The 21,979-nt window shown below is 43.8% G+C and overlaps 1 protein-coding gene across 2 annotated transcripts; it reads right to left on the bottom strand.

Moving 5' to 3' along the window:
- Positions 1-164: 164 nt before the first annotated feature.
- Positions 165-19,576, bottom strand: CNDP2 (carnosine dipeptidase 2). Of its 2 annotated transcripts, none has more exons than XM_053396654.1 (12): positions 19,456-19,576; positions 16,118-16,210; positions 13,978-14,121; positions 11,760-11,922; positions 10,712-10,800; positions 7,695-7,895; positions 6,481-6,565; positions 4,061-4,221; positions 3,197-3,361; positions 1,530-1,671; positions 952-1,099; positions 165-744 (listed from the first exon to the last, which is right to left on the bottom strand). In XM_053396654.1, the coding sequence occupies exons 2-12, from the start codon at positions 16,178-16,180 to the stop codon at positions 675-677; spliced, it is 1,431 nt and encodes a 476-aa protein (XP_053252629.1). In that variant the 5' UTR covers positions 16,181-16,210; positions 19,456-19,576; the 3' UTR covers positions 165-674. The 2 variants fall into 2 exon arrangements, with proteins under 2 accessions (XP_053252629.1, XP_053252627.1); XM_053396652.1 differs by lacking the exon at positions 19,456-19,576 and adding an exon at positions 19,127-19,254.
- Between the last annotated feature and the right edge of the window lie 2,403 nt (positions 19,577-21,979).

The raw sequence follows: 21,979 nt of genomic DNA, 5'->3' as shown, positions 1-21,979 counted from the left end.
TAATAGCTCAGAATATATGATGTCTTCAAGGACTGCAGAGATTCCTAACAGGCACAGGTGTCTGACGAGACACAGCCTCACAGCCAGGAGTAGCACAGTGGGGAGGGAATGGACATCTCATTTGCCACCCACTGAAGTCCCCGCCCCCCGCCAGATCATTTGAAAACTTTTCATGATGACTTTATTTCTTTTTTAAACAGAAAACACAAGGGGTTTTGGCTTGTAAAAAAATCTGGGAGCTGCCCTCAAATTCTGGTTTGGTAAAATTTAATGTGATAAATTTAAAGAGAAAATGATGATTATAGGAGGATGTAGAAGTGAGAGAGGTTGGGTGAAGCATTACTGGTCATTTGCTGCTACTTTGACACATCAGATTACGGAAAAATAATAGACTTCCTTTCTCCCCCACCCTTTATCTTCCGTTTGAAACAGTACATAAGTAGGTTAGGGCCTTATAGTCCTGTGGTTGTACTTAAAACTGAGCACACTATTTTTGTCGTTTGTTGATCTGCCGCTATAAAGTGCTCGATATGGAGTCAAAAATATTTCACCAGGCATCTCAGTGTGAATTAGTCTGGCAGGAGAAGAGGAGATGAAAATAGTGCACTTTTTAAAAAGTTGCAAGGAAGTAACTTTCAGGTCCCAAAGCAACTTTGGTTGAAGGAAATATAGATTCAGTCCTTCAGCTGGGAAACTTCATGAAGGTATGCACCCAAGAGCTTGACACCTTGAATATAGTTGTACCTAGGAAGAAGAAATCTAGGATTAATGGATGCAATGAAAATTCACCAACACCACTGCAAAAAATGCAGGGCACAGATATACAGTATGTATTTGTGTCAACCTAGAGGACCACAGGTACTTACTGTCCTGAGTTACCTCTCTTAGGTCTAGACAGGTGCACCTATAGAAACGTAAGTAGCTGCCTCTCTTATGCACAATATGCCTTACCTGTTGAGTTTCTCATTCTGAGAATGGGCTCCATCGTCTGCAGAGCCAACAGGAAGCAGCATTACATTCTTGCCTGTTGCTTCTTGGAAGGTCAGGGTGACAGGAATGCTTCCTCCTTCTCTGGTCAAATCTGGCTCTACGCCAAAGACTAGCAGGGGAGAGAAAACACAGTGCACAACACTGACAATTTTTCATCTTTAAGTGAAAACTTAACAAACGGGTAGCCAACAAAATGCCATCCAGATGTTGTTGGACTGCAGGTTGCATCACTTGCAAGCTAGCATGAATGATGGGATCCCAGCTTAACAAATCACCCGTCAGTCAAATTCTCTCTCTTCTGATGAATATCCCTCAAGTGCTTTTCTATGAATGTGTACAAGCACCAAGAGAATAATGCTTGCCCCTGGGACAAAGCAATAATTAATCACAACAGCATTACAGCTAAGCAGGGCATTACAAAACTGATAAAAGGTTGCTTTTCATAACACAAGAAACCCATTTTAATCTCTCTGCTACATTCCAATGGGATAGGTCTCTTTCTTATTGGGGCTATTTTGATTAAGATTTCAATATCTCACCTGTTTTCATAGCTCTTCTTCCAGCCATGTAGTGGGGATGGTTGAAATCTGAAACCCAAGGCTTTCCACCATGGCCCAAGTACACTTTGAATTTGTTGGGGCTGTGCAGTTCAGCAAACTTTTTGGACAAGTAATCTTTGACCTTTAATAAAAAAGAATAAACCTTAAGACTTCTAAGAAGAGTGGAGCAATTGCATTGGTGCTCAGTTCTTTATGCATGAATTCACCTGCAGTCAGGAAAGCAAGTTTTGAAACTACATCTGAAATGCTAAGCATCACCTTTATGCAGTTCGCCCACTTTCAGAGCAGGGACAAAACAGGAATTGCGTAGGCACAAATATTTTATATCCCAATTATGCATCTGTCTCACACTATCCTAGCATAAAATCCACAATATGCCTAGCTACACAGAAAACAAGTGATTCACCTGAATAAATTTGTGGATGGGGCTGATGGATGTGAAGGAAGATTTTTTAAATAAAAAACTCCAAACCTACAAAAACCACTTAACCCATGAGGGAGTGCCTTTCCCTGTCACAGAAAAGGACCTCTGCATCTGTCCAATTATAAATTTAACAACTGCTCTTGCCGCTAGAATAGTGCTCCAATTAATAACTGTTTGTCTAATGTGCATAATTAGTATTTTCCATATCAAGGAATAAACAGCACAATTAATTTCAACACCATTACTACCAAGATGTTTGAGAGCTGCAGCTTATAAATACTGGAGCTCTGTGAAAATGAGGGCCTTTTTAGCATGAAGACAATACACAGTGTCCATCTAAGGTCCATTACTGCCAGTCAGAACAGACAGTCCTGGAGAAGATGGACAAATATAAGATTGAGTATAAAGCGAGGAGGGACACTAAACTCAGGGGACCCATGTTTACTTTTTGTCCTATACAGAGGTACATGTTTCTGCTTCCCTCCCCCTCCCCACAGCAGAGATGCATCAAATGTTAATTATATTCAGAGAAGACCCCTTGAAATAAGTGGGCACGACTAGCTGTCATCCATTCATTTCAAGGGGTCAACTCAAAGTAGAACTTCACTGGATGCAACCTGTTCTTTCTGCTTTCCTTTTTTTTCCAAATTTTTTTTATTGGTTTTCCAAAATTTTCAAACGAACAAACAAACAAACATACATACATCTTAATTGTACTTAATCCAATCATAGTAACATGGTTAAGTGACTTCCTCAAGTCCCCCTGGCTGAATTTCAGTGTATATCATTGTAACAGTTTTTGAAAACCAATTTTCTCATAAAATTAACTTAATCACTTAACATCTTTCTTTCTTTTCATTTTAACTTTAAATATGTTATTCTCTAACATTACATATTTTAATCCTAAGCTTATCTGATATTTGCAAATTTTTCCAATTAAGTTATCTTAACATATTTAGCTAAATAGTCTTTGAATTTCATCCTGTTCTTTCTGCTTTCCATCCCATCGTCTTCTATTTAAGACGACTAATTTTACTCAAGAGTAGTCCTACAGAAATTTATGGGCCTAACTGACTATGTGCATTAATTTCAATGGGTCTACTCTTGAGTTAAACCTGGATGAGTACCACCCATAGTGAGATTCATCTCAGGCTGGCCTTAGACCTGGATTATCACACACACACACACACACACACACACACACACACACAAACAAACATACCTGCTCAGTCACAACTTCTGGAGTCATGTCTGGCACCAGTCTGATTGAAAATTTGCCAATCACTTTCCGCGGAATCACAGTTTTAGCTCCCGATCCAGAGAAAGCACCTTCTATTCCATGCAGAGACAAGGATGGGTATCGCCACCTGTGCATTAATATATCTTTCTAGAAAGGGAATTGAAGAAGAGAGATGATAGGATTCTGGAAGCAGTTGTGAGTATTCAGTCTAGAGCCAGAATTAAGTCGAAATAAACTATCAACTTACTGGGCCAATTTGAATAGAAGAAGAAGAATGTGTAAACCATTGAGTTTGGAAGCTTACACACTCTTCCACCTTTCTATGCTAATCTAAAATGATAGTCATTATGTACCTTCTATTTTTTACATGGCAACTACTGTCCACTAAATGGCATATATAGAATTATAGAATTGTAGAGTTGGCCTGAGGGAGTGGGCACAGATGGTGATCTGGCCCACCAGGCCAAAAGTTTCCCCACCACAATTTTAAAGACCTTCAATGAAGGGGACAAATTCCTCCCAGAGGGAGTGAGTTGACAGATGGGGAGAAGGCACCACAGAAAAGGTTGCAGTAGTCCAGTTAGGAGGTCACTATAGCATGGATGGTTGTCTTCAGGCCATCCCTAAAATCTTATATTGCTGGGGCAGGGAAGTGTTATGGGGGAAAATATGTAACAACACTGATTCTTCATTGCTAGAGGAACTGGATCCCAAAGATGAAGAGACCCATCACACCTTTGTTGCTTACTTATTCAAACCTTTATTAGGCATTATACAAATAAAACGATAAAAGAGAAAGTAACATATAAAAGCCTTGAGATATATACAGAAAGGCAAAAATGAAACCTTTGTTGCATGCAGCAGTCGTGTGGCTCCTACATCTTTTGCATATTCCTCCATATCAAAGTCAATTTGGTCATAAAGTTTACGCTCTTCATCAGTGAGGGGAGCCACTGCATCATTTATGCCAGGGATGAGAATCTTCCCTTTCTTATCCACCAAGCAGCCTGCAACAAAGAAGACATAAAATACCAAACGCAGCCAGAGAAACCCAAAATCTTCAAATATTGCTTGCGGATATTCATAAACCTCTTGCTTCCATGTCACATAGCTATAAATTGAACTGAAATAGCAGCCTAGAGAGTACATGGAAAGTACTATAGGCACCTGATCACCGAGGGCTGATAGGACTAAGATAGGAAACATGATCCATCCAGATATTGATGGACTACAAATCCCATCATCTCTGACTGTCGGCCATGCTGGCTCAGGCTGATGGAAGCTGAAGTCCCAACACCTTCCAGAGAGCCACAAATTCCTCAATCCCTGTGACAGAGGGAGCACAGCCAGCATCCTGTTTTCCAAGTGGTTTTAACATCCTCAGCAACTTTAAATCAAATAAATAAACTGAGAAGTCTTCAGTGCTGATATTTTCGTTGGCTTTCAGCACCGCCAGCTAAGCTATCTTCCTTACAGCCAATTCACAGAGTGGTTGTTTTGGTCAAGCCCAGACTGAACACCGTGGCGATAGTCATCTGAGCACTCCGCTGTGCTCCCACCTCCGATTTTTAGGACATTTCTGCTGACTCACTTGGCTGATAAATTCAGAGACTGAAGCAGTCATTCATTTTGCATAAAACAATGAAAGGCCTCAAATATTTCCCTTTATTTTAAGGAACCTCATTTTTAAAAGTTCTAATTCACCTTTAAGCTTGAATTAGAGCATAAATATGATAACTGCAATGTGGATTCATCTTTCCCAGTGCAAAAGTCAGAAACACAAACAGAAAACAAGCCCCAAGTCTTCTGCTAGAGCTGCTTGCTCATGACTTATGCACAGTCAATTCTTACAGATGTCTTGAGTGATGTTAGCCAGCCACCTATTTCTAGTAATTAATTTCTAGGAGTTTAGATTTTATTACTGCTGGTGATGTCCAAAGGCCCTCCCTACTTGCATAAGATCTCCTGAGTGAAGACTGATTTCAGAGATTGCCCTTGTTCATCCACTGCAAAAGCAGCAAACTCTACTTATTGAACCAAGGAAAATTTGCAACAACTGTCAGCCAAATCATTATTCCTAGGCCTTCCTTCAAGTAAAGATGAGAGACTAGTTCATGTGGCCAAAGTGATGGATGAGTGGATAGGCGCCAAGGCACTGAACTGTTCATGTGACTGCATACCACAACCATTGTTTGATGCACCAGCAACAATCACAAGCTGCAGCGGTGCAGTTGAAGGATGGTTTCAAACAGAAGCAGTTCACAACTATTTTCGCATACAGCCAGAGGCAGCAAAGATTCACTATGAGCCAACACATCCATCGGTATGGAAGCAAAATGCTTGCCTATTCAATCCAACTGAATCACTCAACCCACTTGGATTAAGAACTCTAGACAGGGAATGTGGTCATCTCAGCAGTATGAGATTGTGCTGTAAAATGGGCCGGCTCACATCTGATCTGCTGCCCCAAAGTTGCTTCCAGTCCAACACTCTTACCACTCAGGGAGGGCAGGAGGGGGAGAGAGAATGTATCAGCAACTTCCATTTATTTATCTATCCATTCCATTTACCATGTCACACGATCTTATGAGACTTGAGAGAACAGAAAAAGTCTTAGCCTGGAGCTCAACTGAACAACAAATTGGGCTGTCTCATGGCTGCCCTTCAGATGTCAGATTGGGGGTGGGGGCACAGAGAGAAGGGCCACAACTTATTGGCAGGAACCTACAGGAGGGGGAAAAATCTTGCCAAGCCATAACAACAACAACAACTACTACTACTATTACTTCTATACCGCCCTTCACCTAAAGATCACAGGGTGGTTTACAATATAAATTAGGTTATCTGTCCACCCACCTAACCATTTTAACACATACAAACCAGATTTCTTATTAAATGCTGTCTGCCTTGTGCAAGATTTGAGTAGCAACCAGAGTCCACACTCAACTGCATGCTTCAGCATAAACTAAAGCAGTCTTCAAAAAGGTGAGAAGAAACTTGTGATTGTGCCTTGTAGATAACATTTACACTCAGATTATTTACGTATACCTTTGCCCCACAAACGGATCTTTGCCCTCATTAACACTCTGGCTAGTCCATCAATTGTTAACCTTGCTATTATAATAAACCCTAACTTGGCAGGGGTGGGGGTGTTGCTTTTATTTTTTCCCCAGTGAGAAGGCCTTTGAACTGCAAGCACATTGCTATTTCTTCTGCTAGAAGATTCCCATTTCTAAGAGCAGAACTAGGAGGTTTGAGCTACTTACTCATCAAAGCAATGAGGTCTGTCATAGCCTCATGCACTGAGCCACCATAAACTCCAGAGTGAAGGTCTTTGTCACTGCATTCCACCTGTATGTCAGAAACAAACAAACCTCAAACACAATCCATTAGCAGTCACATGCAAGTCATTATTTCCATCTTTCAGAATTACCTGGTAGCCACCAGCTTATTATACCATTGGGTCCAGGTAAGAGTTAGGCTGTTTGGAACTTTTGTTTCAGATAATCTTTTTTTAAAAAAATTACTCATTTTCAGTATTCTGCTTATGCTTAAAATTGAAATTGACTAAAATATTGCACTGTTGGTTCTATATTTATGCAAAGCTGAAAGAATCATCCGAAGGAACCAAGCTGCTAACAGCACTTTTGCTGTGACAGGAATGAGCCACATTTCTGCTCAAGGATTTTCTTTTTCATTTCTCTTTTTGCATGCAACAGAAAACAAATTTAGAATAAATATAAATACATTTGTCCTCTTATCCAGTTTATCTGCTCTTAAGGTACATTAATGATAGGTGGCTGGCATGCCTTTCAAAGTTGGACCTACAGTGATGGTTACCAGGTCCACGTTTTTGCCCAACAAACAGTTTTTGCAAGGCTCTACCTGGTTTGTTCAGCTTGTACAACAGTCTTTGAAAAATGACTGTTCATTGCATCCAAAAAGTTCACTGGGACTTTCCCCCCCTCTCTTCCCATGGAAAGTGGCGGGGAGGGGGGAGCATCAGGAGAACCCCAAGAACAGTATATGGGGGAGGAGACAGAGGATCATTCCATCTGACAAGCTGAAATGCTTGTACAGATGCTATGTTTGTCAAAGTGTGACATTGAATTCCACCTATAATGTTTGATAGACACTAGAATGCCATTATTACTGTGTTACAGATGTACACTTATAATTGTATATAAATAATATTCATAAGCCAAGAGCTATCGCATTTTCTAAAACTACGCAAGATTTGGTGTTCTGCATACTTCTGTTCAAACAAGTCAACCACACAGATGTCGACTCTTCAACAATTAAAATTAGTATCTTAGTCCAAGAATGTTTTTCTCATGAGTAGATCTGTTGAAATTAATGAGCATAATTAAGTTAGGTCCTGGAATTTCAACTGGTCGGTTCTGAGTAAAACTAAGTTGAATACAACTCATAAAGTATACTTGTCTTCTTTAACAGGAATATTTGTTCTTTTAATCTTTACCTCTATGAAGTAATAGCAGATGCCCCTCAGGCCATAGGTGATACAGGGCTTCTTCTTGCCCAGCCAGTAGTTGTCAGAGATGCAAACATAGTCTACACCTTTGAAGAAGGCATCTTTCTGTGCAAAAATTAAATCATCAAGGCCTTCAGAGCCAGACTCCTCCATACCTTCTAGGCAGAACTTGATATTAACCGGAATTTCCTGTATGGAGAAAATGGAACAGAATGAGCTAAAGAGGGTTGTACACATTGTTTTTCACAATTTAAGCTTGCAGGAAGTTTTAATCAGTCAAACACCTGGTTGAAGAGAAAACTTTTCACCCGGCAAACCTCCTGGTGGACAGCATTCCACAAACTTGAGGTATTTCCATTTATTTTCTTCTAGTACCCCAAGATCCAGCAGCTGGAGCAAAGTGCAAAATAGTGGCTCAGAAAGAAGGGCAGATAAGACAGGTCATCCTCAAGTACATCAGAGTCCAGGAATCTGTTTTCAGTACCAGAATTGAGCTTACAGTCCCTTCACACAAAACTCCATTCCTGGTTTCCCTTCCCTCCAAACTTGTAGCAGCATAATTTGGGGTGCGTGGGGTAGAGGTTGTTGCTATTGTTTAACAACTGGAAATAAGAAATGCAAATCATGTAGGGGCCAGACACCGCACCTTGGAAACTCTGTGAACTTATTAAGAGTAGCTGGCAGGTTTGGTGATAAGGAGGACTTGAACCCTTTAGCCCCTCTGCTATGGTTCTGATCCAGATTGGGGGGGGTGCACATTACTATTTCCATCAAGACAAAAGTTTTGTTTGCAACATTTTTTGTTGCTTGATGTACTGATGTGGCTGTCTTATATTAGCCCACATCAAAGCAGCCCTTGACTGATTTGAGTGGTTCCAAACCTGTGGATTAGAATAGGAGTGGAGAACCTTTGCCAGATGCAGCCCTCTGTGCCTCTGTATCTGGTCCTCTGGATACACTTTAGGGCCAGGGGTCAGCAAACTTTTTCCACAGGGGGCCAGCCCACTGTCCCTCAGACCTTGTGGAGGGCCGGACTCTAAAACAACAAATTCCTATGCACACTGCGAGGGGGGCAAGTAGTCCTCCTCACCACCCCAGCCCCAGCCCCAGCTGCCTTCTCAGTTTGCCGCCTGCCTCATTCGCCTAAGGGCTGGCGGCAGTGTGCGAAACAAGCTTCCTCCCCATCTAGAGAAAGAAGACGCTGCGCTTACCTTCCCAGGGGCTGCCGCTGCTGCCACCACCACCGCTTCTTCTTGTGAAGCAAGTAGGCAGAGCGAGCTCGTCTGCTCCGCTCTCTGGCCCACAGGAGCACCAGGGCGGCGGTGGCAGCTCTGCCAATCAAACACCGCACCTGATTTACCTCAGCGCAGCGTGGGGACGTCTCTGCCAATCAAACGCCTCTGAGGTAAACCAGGTGCAGCGTTTGATTGGCAAAGACGTCCCCACGCTGCGCTGAGGTAAATCAGGTGCGACGTTTGATTGGCACAGCTGCCACCGCTCGGCTTCTTCCTCCCGTTGCCATCGCTGGGAGTCTTGGCTTCACGGCGGGTTCTGGCTTCGCGGCACAGGCCGGATTACGACCCAGGTGGGCCTGATCCGGCCCAGAGTCCATAGTTTGCCTACCCCTGCTTTAGGCCATATCTCTTCACTAGCCACCCCCCCTCACTGGCCTTGAGAGTTTTTGCCTGCCTAGAATGTGTCCTTGAATTCTGATAATGCTGCTTGCTTGCCTGATGGAGGATACAGAGGGATGGGGGCTGTAGAAATTAGGCTATTGTATAAAGATAAAATTGGTTGCTTCACTCACTTTTATCTCTGCTCCACATGGCAGCATGTGCCCAGAAGGTTACGCATTCCTCTGGCTGAAACAGGTTTCCCCCACCCCTGGATTAGAGGACATAATGTCTATACCAGTCCTTGAGCACATCAGCCCGTAAGTTACCGCTCTTCTGTTATGAATAGCAAATGCCCCTGGTGGCAAATTACTCAGGACTAGAACAGCCTCACCTTCCTCCAGCCTTAAACAACTAACAGAATGGGCAGTGCTTGTGTGTTTCAGGGGACATGTGCTGTGGGAGTCACTCCCCGCTGCCAACCCTAACTCGCCCTTCTCACTTATCCAGTACAATAGCATTCACCAACTTGGTGGCTGGCTGGGGCTGATGGCAGTAGCACTCCAAACCCATCCGGAGGGCAGCAGGTTGGCAAAAGTTAGGGTAGCTCAGTTGGTAGAGCACGAGACTCTTAATCTCAGGGTTGTGGGTTTGAGCCCCACATTGGGCAAAAGATTGCTCCATTACAGTGGGTTGGACTAGATAGCCCTCGGGTGCCCTTCCAACCCTACAATTCTATAGAACAGAACATTGAGCAGGAGCTCAGGCTTGGGACCAGAGCAGCTCCTGACTCAACTGGTGCTGAACTTCAGCAATCTAGTGCTATGTGGCAATTGCAGTCATTCCACCTGGCTGCAGCTGAGCAGGGGGGAGAGGCAGCACAACCCCTTCCACCATCTTCACTGAGACCAATTGTTGTTTGGCTCCTCCTCCATGGCCAGTCCACTCAGCCATGATGCAACTAAAAGTCTTGGGTATTCATGTCTGTTTGATTTCCATCTTCCCTTCCAATACTTGCAAACCTGAGGACAAGGTCACTCTCATTTTTTCATCTTTGTACAGTGCCTAGGAAACTTTCAGAACTAGATAGGTAATGACAATGATGAAGACTAAGAAAGGGGTAAAAGGAGCAAACCTAAAACATAGCCTGCCTAGTGTTGCCTTGTTGCGGCCTTGGAGAGCAGAACAAGCTGGGGGGAAGCCAAGCAAATACTTCCAGAGAGTCAAAAAACTTGCCATTCAGCAGATAACAAACCATGGCTCTTGGACTAATTCTGCATCCAGCAGGTTTAATCGTTATCTTTACTGATAACTGCAGTAGTTTAAAACAGTGAAGGTCAAAAATTTAATCTTTTACTAGCGAAGCAAGCTGAAAGAGAATTCAAACCATACCTGTTTAGTTTGTTGATAAGCCTCCAGGGCATTCAGCCAGGCAAGCACTGGGCCTTTATCATCTGTCGACCCTCGGCCATAGAGCTTTCCTAGGCAGAAGGAGTGACAGTACTCTTAATTAAAACCATTCACAGGCCATGCAGTTCCTTCCAAAACAGAATACCATTATAAAGTAATAAAATTATTTATTATTATGAATAATAATAATAATAATAATAATAAACTCCAGCAAAACAAAAGCAGATTGGAGCAGAAAATTATTTCTAGTACATGAGCCAGGACCAAAATTAGTAGCAAATTGGTATTACTGAGGGCAAGATCTAAACCCTCAGTAGCTGGAAAATATCTGGAGTCCCTAGTTATCATAGTCTTATACATTTTTTTATGATTCTGAAGTTTCAGGTTCCCAGTTCCTTATTCAATAAAGAGCTCTGTGAACAACCTAAGTTTATTTGACCCTACACCAAAAAATGTGAATAGTGACAGTCCAAATCATGCCTTTTCATCACTGGGAAACTCTCCACTTCAAGCTGCATCATCATTCTCTGGGGCAAAATGTTTTCTTTGTGCAATGGCAACAGCTGCCACAAATCAACAAGGGAACCCCAAAATAAGAATTGGGCCAGCCCAAGTGACACATTTGCACCACCAGGGAAATGTCCCATACAAGGAAATGGTCACTGAAGGAACCTTGGATGGAGAGCTGCAAGGAAGCTATTGTTACCATAGTGTCAGTTTGTGAAGGCTGGAATTAGCTTAGTCGTTAGCCTTTGAATCAACAACCACAAGCCTACTTATTACTATAAGGAACAAAATGGAATATTTCCTGGCTACTGAGCATTCTCAGTCTTTGCTGGGGGTTTTCTTTGGGTGGGTGGGTGGGTGGAGAGCAGGTCCATTGCACCATTATTGTATTTTTCACCATTATCTGCATTTAACTGTGGTTGGAATTCCTGCTACTTTTTTAAGAGTAATGTCTAGCTTGACAGGCATTTTATCTTTGCAGGTAAAAATTCATAGAGGCAAGCCAGGTGTTTGCATGCCTTACCGTCTCTTTCCACCAAGGTGAAAGGTTCGCTGTCCCAGCCATCGTCTAGTGCTGCAGGTTGTACATCCAGGTGTCCATAGATGCAAACTGTCTTCTTGCGAGGATCTGAGCCAAGTTTGCCCAGAATGATTGGAGGCAGAGGAATCTCTGAACCGTCAGGCAGCTAGAATTAGAGATGCAAACTGTAAATGGCAAAATGCATCTAAGGGCCTTTATTATTATTACCGTATTTTTCGTTCTATAAGACACACCAGACCATAAGACGCACCTAGTTTTTGGAGGAGGAAAACAAGGAAAAAAAATATTCTGAATCTCAGAACCCAGAACAACAAGAGGGATAGCTGCGCAGCGAAAGCAGCGATCCCTCTTGCTGTTCTGGCTTCTGGGATAGCTGCGCAGCCTGCATTCGCTCCATAAGACGCGCACACATTTACCCTTACTTTTTAGAAGGGAAAAAGTGAGTCTTATAGAGCAAAAAATACGGTATTATTATTATTTGAGGTACCATGAATTCCATTGCAAGATGTATAAGCCAATGTTCTCAAAAGCACATTTCTGTATTATTATCGCAGGTTTCCAAAGAGGGAGGGAGGAACATGTGGTCATGAAGATGCAGCTGGACTATAACCCCCACCATTCATGCCCACACTGCCTGGGGCTGATGGGAGTTGTAGTTCAACAGCATTCAGAGGACCACAGGTTCCCCATCCCTGCTTTTAAGGTATTGTGGGCCATATATGATCTGCTTTTCCTTAGCAGCCCTGACCTGTTTCCCCTTCCCTGCATTTCCCGCTGCTGCTGCTGCTCCCCTTGGCTGCCTAAACTCCTGTGGCAGCTTCCATATTTTCTTAAGATATCAAGGATGCAAGTACGCAGTGTAAAAACACCCAGCCAATGCATTTTCATGTGATAACATTGCATTACGCTTCTGAATACAAGGTACATTAGGGTTTTAAGAAGTGCCTTCTCTTCTATAATGCAGCAGAAAATGCAACTCATGTGGTGGTCTGCAATCAGAAAATATGTGCAACTCTGAAATGAATACTATTGAGTGCACTGTTTAAGTTCGCAGGAAATATTTATTAATAATTTTAAGTTTCTGCAAGGAATGCACTGCTACATTGTGCAAGCAGGGAGGAAAGAATGCAAATTTAAAAGGAACTGTTCAATACATTAAACAAGTTCCTATAACATAGTTAATCATAGCTCATCTGGGAGTTACACAGAGAGCAGAATCTAATTTCTACATATTAAAACCAAATGAGTCATGAAATATGGTGGTTTCCTTCTCCAGGTTTCCTGCTAGGGCTTGTTTGACTTGATTCACATGACATTGAATGTCATGGTGACATTCTATAGCAGGAGTGGGGAACCTTTCACCCATCAGATGATATTTGATATGTTATTATTTATTAAATTTGTACGTTGTTGCTAAACTATCAGTCCCTGGCAAGCATGGGCAATGGCTGGGGATGATGGGATATTCAGCAACATCTGCAGAGCTAAAGGTTCCCTACATCTGGTCTACAGCAAACTCATTTTGCTGTAGAAACAAGTGACAGAACAGGGAGCTGCAAGTTTTCCTAAGCAGAAAAAGAACAGGCTGCTGTTGGCAAAACTAAGTTTGGAGACTTAAATATCACATCTAGCTTGTGGCTCTAACACATCTTTACATTTAACACGGGTACTTAAAAAGTGGAGATAGCATCAGAAGGGATGTGTGATCATTATCAGGGTTGCAGCAGGTAGGGAAGATAACTCTTCCCTCTCTTGATGTGGTCCTCTCAAAACAGCCACTGGATTGAAAAAAATGTTACTTATCCAAGTGGCTCCAATGCAAAACTAGAGTTATTCTTATTACATGGCAATGGTTTTCAACCACTGATACACAGCCTGAGACAAAGGCAGGGCTACCAGAAAACAATGACCAAGCCTGCCCTTGAAGGTAAAAACAAAACAAAATCACCCACAACCCACATAAATAAATAGAACAGGCTGAGCATGATACAGCTTGCTTCGAAGATCTTCAGGCAGTAAACTAAGCAATTGTAGCACAGTTCTGGCAGCTGGGTGCTGCTATTTGCTTCTAAGCCGCCCCGCCCCCCCCGGACCAGACAAGTACAGCAATTGTCCACAGGCAGTAACAGGACATAGGAAACACCCCTAACCCAGGGTGCTGTATCCAATTGAAAGCACTACCTTGGCTAAATCTACCTACCTTCTGTTTTCCGATATCCTTCAACTCTGTTGTGCCACCCAGCCGCTCAATGTCCTTGGCAGCAACTTCCATCATTCGTTTGATTTCTCCCCTCTTTTCCGGCCATGCCGACACACTCTGAATAGCCACCCATTGGGCCAGACGCTATAGGTAAGTAGTTCAGGAAAGAAGCAGGACCAGAGATGAGAAAGATAATAAAACATCTGAGGCTTTTATTTTGCTTGGCTAGGATTTTAGAGGAGGCAAGCTGCAAAGGTGGGTGTTTTGGAAGACGAAACACTAATGCTCCTCTCCATTTTCCAACCGTGTGTGTGTGCATGTGCAAACACACACACATGCCCCGTTGCCCCATTACTGGAGAGAACCAGAGACACCCCCACCCAGCCAATTTTGGGAGGTGGGGTACAACCCAGAGTGGAAAAAGCCAGGGTTTTTTTTAACAATGTCATGTGTTAAATAGTGTTTTCACTCTATTCTTACCCAGCGGCTCCCAACCCTTTTACCATTTAGCACACCTTCTGATTTTAAAGTAAAGTTGAAATCTATCACATTTGGTTATGGGCACACTCCAGCACTCCTCTTTGCATTTGCCTAGTTCAAAGCACAATGCGGGAGCGAGTAAAGCCCACTTCAGAGCCACAGCACTGTAGCAGACCACCTGATTTGCACACTAAGGATCATAAGCTCAATCCTCAGTGTCTCCAAATAGAAGTGGTAAAGACCCCTATTTGAAATCTTGGTAAGCTACTGCAAGTTAGTGTAGACAATATCAGTTAGCCAGATAGACCAAGCGCCTGAGTCGATATAAAGGCAGCTTCCCATGTTTCCTATGACTACACACAGGCTTTTTCGATTCAGTATGGCTGACTGTCATGGTGACAAATGGCCCCATGAAAATGGCCGTTTACAAGGGCTGTTGTAGCTTCTGGCTTCTGTCAACAAACAACTTGTTAGTCAGCACTTAAATTGTGCTCAGAGGCTACACCCAAGGCATGACTAGGTTCAGTTCCTCCAGCCAAGTGATAGTGCTACTCACAATATATGTGCGTGTGTGGACGCAACTGCAAAATGCTGCTACCATTTCCCAGTCTTCCATTCATTTCACAAACCATCCAAGGGCCTCTAAATGAGGCAGCAAACCTGTGTCTAAGCTATACCAGTTCAGAGTGCTGCTAAGGAATCATATGAATGAATGCTCCTCCACACAAAAGCGCACGCGCACACACACACACTTGTAGTCTGAACCGATACTGTCCAGATTCAGAAAATGTACACTCTCCTCAATCTAAGTAGTAAAGAATTTTGAAAATCTTCATGGAAATAAGTCATGAATTATATTAGTTTCCTCCAACCTCCTGATCATCTGTATGTGTTGTTCTCCGCAAAGGAAACAGCAACTATAGAGGTTTCATTGCGGCCCATGAGTCTTATGGCTAATGCAGGCTTAATGTTCTTTATTCCTTGGCTAGTACTATCAATGCACTGATGGAAACCTTAACCATTGTTTAGGTGTGGAGACAGAGAGAGAGAAGAATGCGATACTCTTGGGTTTCTTAACTGAGACTGGAATAGTATGTCTGCACCAGCTTTGTGGTTTAAGGAAATTATGGAACAGGAAGCATTTAGAAATGGGTGGCTCTGCAAATGAAAACTTCCCAAGCCACCAAGGATACAGTCCTCCCACTCAGCATGTGGTTTTTAGGACAGCCAAATCAACTTTTCGGCTGTCACCTAAGACTAGCCAGCAACTGCTCTGCAACACTTGTTTCACAAGCCTGTTATTCAGAGAAGGAATTTTGCAGCTCAACATATGCATACAGGTTTAACTTAAGCCTTCTGTGAATAAAAAGCATCTTTCAGTCAAGGGACGGCTTTTGATCCAGCAGAAGGAGAATGGGGTAGGTGGTGGTTTTAATGGATTCCTCCCCCAACCCCCATTTCTAGAGGATCTCCCAACTTGTCCCCAGTGGATTCACTGCACTGTTTGTAGCACAGCAGCAAAAGTTTTCTCCTCTGCCAGCAGGATGTCCCCTAAGTGATGCTCCTACTGGTGGCAGCAAAATCAAGATTTAAGGTATAGGCTCTGCAGCCTGAGGAAGCCAAGACTGGATTTAAAATGTCCACAGAAGAGGCCACTTACCTCAACATACAGGTCCTGGTGTTTATCAACATACTCAAAGAGGGGCTCAAGGACAGATGACATTTTCTGATCTGAATAGTGCGGCTGAAAAATCTAAAAGGCAAATTGAAAAAGGAAGAAAGGGGAGACAGGATATTTAGACTCCAGAGCTTTCCAAAAGTTTGCAGTATTAGCTGACAAGAGGGTGCCTTTATACTTTACACATGAATGTCTGCCTCTAAACTGCCTCACTGCAGTTTCGGGGAAGTCATGAGGACTTGATAAATGAGGCAGCTTACCATGAATCATTCTGCAGATCACATGATGGAAGTAAGCAAACTAAGAAAAGCAGTGTCAGCTCTCTACTTAAAACTCTGCAGTTTCAGGGGAGGTCACTCTTGTGACAAGCATCAATTTAAGATGAGCGGTGTATATCCTGTTCCACTTTGCTTAACAGACTGCACAGTACTTGTGGTGAGCAAATCATCTGCAGGGACTGTCGAGAGGACTATTTATATACAAGAGTGATCTCGTAGCAGAGGCTCAACAGCAAGTTTCAAAATCAAGGTGTGTTCCTGAGCACTCAACTAGCTCGTTCTGCAGGAGCCAGGGGGAGAGGTGAGCCAGCAGAGTTAACAGGGACTGCAGGAATTAGGAGAAGCATTGACTGGATTCATCGTTTTTCCCACATTGTGATTTTTGCATAGGGCGTGCACACACACGATTCATGATATATTGCCAGGCCAAAAATTATGAAACTCATATGATGATATGGACTTCAAACAGGTTTTGGACAATATATCACCCAGCCCTGCCATTCACAATCAACATTTTGCAATATAAATATAAAAGAAAGTGGTCATGCACATTTTTGTGCCATCTTCAGGAACATGCCACAACTAATGAGCACCAAAGGAAAGTGGCTGAGCACCTGAACTTTTAAATTTGCTTTGTGCCAGCCTTGGAAGAATTCTCATGCTTGGCAAACAGGTTTTCGCACAGTTTAATGTTTCAATTGGTCTTCTGTTATCACACAACTGATCCACTCTGGAGTGTCAATTTAACAATGGCAGTTACTGTTTACTTCATTCCTTAGTATTCCCACCCACATACACCAAGTCCTAATAGAACAATTTCAAGAACAATTTCTGCAGCCAGCAGTTTTACAGCAGTGCTGTAGGTAGAATGTCATTTAGCAGAAAATATAGAATCAAATATTCATGCTGTTTACTTTAGTGGGCTTCATCCAGATTTGAGTCAAAGTACACCACCATGGGGAGGCTGTCAAATCACTTTTCCTGTGGGAAGCAATTCCACTGCACTCTCAGCTGCAATATCTGAATGTACTACCCAATGTGGCAGATTTCTAGGCCCTTCTTCCAGGGGCTTCCTGCTCTGATATCTGGATTTGGAATGGGTTTTCCAAAGAAGTACTTTTTGCAGAAGCTTTGCACAAGCAGGGAGGTAAGTGGTACAGTATCAGGTTCAACATGCTGTCTGAAACTCTGGAGAGCAACTGTCAGTCAGTACAGACAATAGATGAACCATTGGTCTAATTCAATATAAGGCAGATGTTGATGTGATTTATTTTTATTTTTTCACTGAGGGTGTGACAGCTCAGCAAAACAAATTTTTTAAACTCTCTGGTTATTTTTGTTTTTAGGTATTTTTAATTGATTGTTACTTGATAACTACCTTTAAATATTTTTAAAGACATTCAGCACAGAAGTATTTACAAATATGAGAGAGAGGAAAAAAGCCAGAACTCTTTGGCCATATCACTCACACCTACAGTCTAGGCTAACATTAATTTAAAACAGTTTTTATGACTGGCGGGCATGAGGACACACTGAACTAGCATACCAGGTTCTTTAGATCAAATCGAGTCTTCTAGTTTGTGGGATTCTTTTTTGTCACATATGCCTCAGTTTTGCCAATTTCAGTAAGGTGCAAAGTTGGAGGGGGCAGCATTCTTAGAATTAGGGAAGGAATGTGCCTTTGAGCACATACTCAGCCCAAAAATTTGTTTTCAGTCCCAGAACAGAGGTCAGTCTTGTCACACAAAAATCCAGTAATCCAAATAGTACTGCATCGTGCTATAAAGCTGTTGTGTGCATGTGTGCAAAACAGTCAGTGAAGATACACTGCACAAGAAAGAAGCAAAAGGGAACTGAAACTGGAACTGGCAGAAAGAAGGAAAGGGTACAAGAAGTTGCCACAGTGCCATTGTTACAGCGTGGAAATGCAGAGGCTATGGAAGGCCCATTCCTTAAACAGACAACAGTGGTCAGTAATGACAAGAGATATGTGCTCCTGCATTCAACAAAGCTACTTTTATCTTTCTCCCACAGTTCAGCTCAGCTGCTTACAGTTTTAAGAAGCCTGCCTTGTTCAGGTTGTTGCGCAGGTTCATTCCACTTTAGGGCGCATCCTGCACTGGCCTGTCACTTTCAAGAGGCACTTGCTCTCCTTCCTCAGTGGCACAACCCACAGAAACCTGCAGTTTGGAGGCCCCACATGCCATTTGCCTTAAAGAGCATAAAGACACAGCAGCAGCAGGAGGAGGCAGCAGTGGGGATGAGATCCTTTGAGGTACAATGCAACCAGGGCTGGCCCAGGACATTTTGTCACCTGAGGCCAACCACCACATGAGGACCCCTCGCCTCCCTGCCAGGGAAGGAGGAGTGAGGAAGTATTTAAGTCAGGCACATGGGAGGAGGGGCGGATAAAGATATAGAGCAGCTACTGCTACCCTGTGAATCCTGCCACCTGAGGCAGTCACCTCGCCTCACCTCATGGGTGGGCCAGCCCTGAGCACAACGTGCAGCCCCATTTGCAGGACACCTTCAAGCCCCTGAGAAAGCAAAGGCCCCGCCCTTCGCCCTTTTGACACGCAGCTCCCAAGGAAGCAGGGCGGAGACCCACCAAGGCCGAATTAGGCCCATTCCGCTCCCCAAAGAGGAACGTCCCGTCCCGCAGCCGCAACACCGCCGTGCTGGAGGCAGCACCGCCTGGATGGAGCCCACTCACCCTGCGGATCGGGGCGGGTCTCCACCTCCTCGCGCGGCAGCCGGGTCGGAGAAGTGCCCTGCAGCCCCTGGACAGGATCAGCGCCGCAGCCATCGCTGCAGGGTGGCGGGGGGAGCGGAGGGAATGGGAGGGGACCAAGGGATGAGGCGACAGGCGCAAATCCCCTGCGGCTCCTCCTCGCCATCTGCCCACGATTAGAAGCGGGCAGCGGCGGCGGTGGGGAAGGGAAGCGGATCCCGGCAAAGTTTGCCAACTCGGCACCCCGGATCTGCAGCCCCCTTCCCCTCCCCCCCTTGAACCAGCTGTGCCGGGACGGAGCCGCTACTCACCCCGCGCCGCGTTCCCACGTGCACCTTTCGCAGTTGCCAACCAGCAGCGATGGAAGAGCGAGCAAAAGGCACAGAGCTCGGATCTTAAAATCCTCTCCGGGGCCCGCCCCTTTGGAACCTTGCGAAGGCCAATCAGCGCCCGTCCGCGCGGCTCGGTTCGGAATCATTGGCCGCGAAGCAGGAAGGAGAGAAGGCCAGAAGGGAAGCGAAGCGGGCGGCGAGGAGCCCCAGAAGCCCGCTGGCCCAGCCTTTAAAGGACTCGCGTCGGTGCTTCCCGGCCGTAAGGTCTTGGGAGTCGTGAGCCTTCCGGTTAGGAGCCGGGGAATATGCCGACCTGTTGCTAGAGCTGCGTCAAGGGGCTGGCGCAGCGGGTCTCAGGCATGGGAGAGACTCAGAAAGGGAAGCCTTGCCCACGGCACACCCGGATTGTGGAACAGATTGCTCAAAATTCAGATATAAGTACCACCGAAAATTTAGATATAAGTACCAGCCGGTGGAAATAATAATTTATTCGCAGGGGAAGGGCGAGTTTGCTTAGTCGGTTGGTGAAGGACCGATGGGGTTCGTTTTTGATAATATAATATAGTGTGTGTGTGTGTGTTGTGCCAAACCGAAGGCCAGGTGCAAGGATGACCCCTCTGGTCCGCTTGCATGAAAATTATAATTTCACAAGAGGATGTTTCTAGAAGATACGGGGTTAGCTGAAAGGGAGAGGCAAGAGGATGATATCTTCCACCAAACAATTTCTGGGTTACAAGTATAGTAAAGGAGCAAATCAAGGAAGCTGTAAAAGTCAGAAGGCAACTTTGGCAAAATGCAGAATTGTAGAGTTGGAAGGGAACCTGAAGGTCCTCTAGCCCAACCCCCTGCAATGCAGGAATGTCAACTGAAGCATCTATGACAGAAGGCCATCCAACCTCAGCTTAAAAACCTCCAAGAAAGGAAAACCCGGCACCTCTGAGGGAGTCAGCAAATATTAACATACAGTGGTACCTCGGGTTACATACGCTTCAGGTTACAGACTCCGCTAACCCAGAAATAGTACCTCGGGTTAAGAGCTTTGCTTCAGGATGAGAACAGAAATTGTGCGACGGCAGCAGGAGGCCCCATTAGCTAAAGTGGTGCTTCAGGTTAAGAACAGTTTCAGGTTAAGAATGGACCTCCGGAATGAATTAAGTTCTTAACCCGAGGTACCACTGTATAAGAGAAAAAGGCATGCAGCAAATTAACACAGTGAATGTAAATTAAGTACCCTGTTTCTTAAGACAGCTCTGTAATATGTTGTCATATTTAAAACAGAAGAAATCAGAGCTCATATTCAAAAAGCAGCACCCAAAAATCTCAGCTGAAATAACTGAGCAGGTTTTCTGCATACTGTACATTTTGCCTTTGAAAAAAACCCCAAAAATCCTGTGGTGTGTGCTAGCACGAACAGTCCACAAGGTGGCCTCTTGTGCCAGCAGTGAAAACTACGGTAACTAAAAATAACTGGTTTTTCATCTTGAGCTAAAAGAAATGCATATATTTACTTGCAGTAAGTTCCAGGCTTCGTAAGCTATTAGAATGTTTGGATCTGTGCATTTTGTAATGAGATGCTGAACTTTTCAGTATCACTATCAAATCAAACTCTGTTGCATCAGTAGCAGGACCTCACTTATAAATTGGTCTCATTCCACAGGTCTACCTTTCTCAACATAGTTAAATCTTGGGATCCTTAAACAAAGAAGCAGAAATCACTGCCTTGCTCACTTTTTCTGAAAAATTGAGGGCCAAGCAGGTGGGTGCATAAGGACTCAATCCCATGCGAAACAAGCAATGTTGGCAATATGAGAGAAATTGTGTCACACACAGTGTTAGATTTGCAATGCCTATACAGAAATAAGTCCCATTGGCTTCCTTGGAGCTTGCTCCCAAGTGTATGCTTAACTGAGTAAGCCCACTGAGAACAGTGTCTTGTAATTCTGAGTAAACATGCATGGGATTGCACCCTAAGGCTGCATTCTATTTCCACTTGCCTGGAAGTAAGTGCTGTTGAACTCAGTGAAACTCACATCTGAGCAAACACAACTAGAATTGTATTGTTAGTGCAAGAATAACTTCTAATCTTACGTGTTAATTTTGAAAGTGTGTAGTCCCAGGGTATGAGCTGAAAACACATGAGAATACTGCCTTCCTGAGGATAAGCAGGTCTGGGTGTGCTTAGTGGATGGGAGACCTGTAGCTCTTGGCTGAATTCCATTACTGAAGAAAGATGGGATATAAATGTAAGAAAATCAATTAAGGATGCCACAATAAACACATGCCTAGAAGCATCCCCAGCTCTGAGCAACAATAATATTTTTAAAAGTACAAACTTGTAGAATATTACCTGGCATGCTGATGGTAATAGTGTGTTGTAGTGAATGCAACACACTGCATTGGGTCTAATACTGTATTCTAGATATAAAAAGCATGAAAGGGGCCTGTGAGGACAGACATTGTGAAAGCTTAAATTGTTGGAAGGCCACGCTGTTGCCCAGAGTGA

The sequence above is a fragment of the Podarcis raffonei genome, chromosome 7, assembly GCF_027172205.1.
Source record: "Podarcis raffonei isolate rPodRaf1 chromosome 7, rPodRaf1.pri, whole genome shotgun sequence".
In the NCBI taxonomy this organism is placed as follows: Eukaryota; Metazoa; Chordata; class Lepidosauria; order Squamata; family Lacertidae; genus Podarcis; species Podarcis raffonei.
The sequence above is the reverse complement of the archived record's forward strand: the minus strand, read 5'-3'. Positions and strand labels throughout refer to the sequence as shown.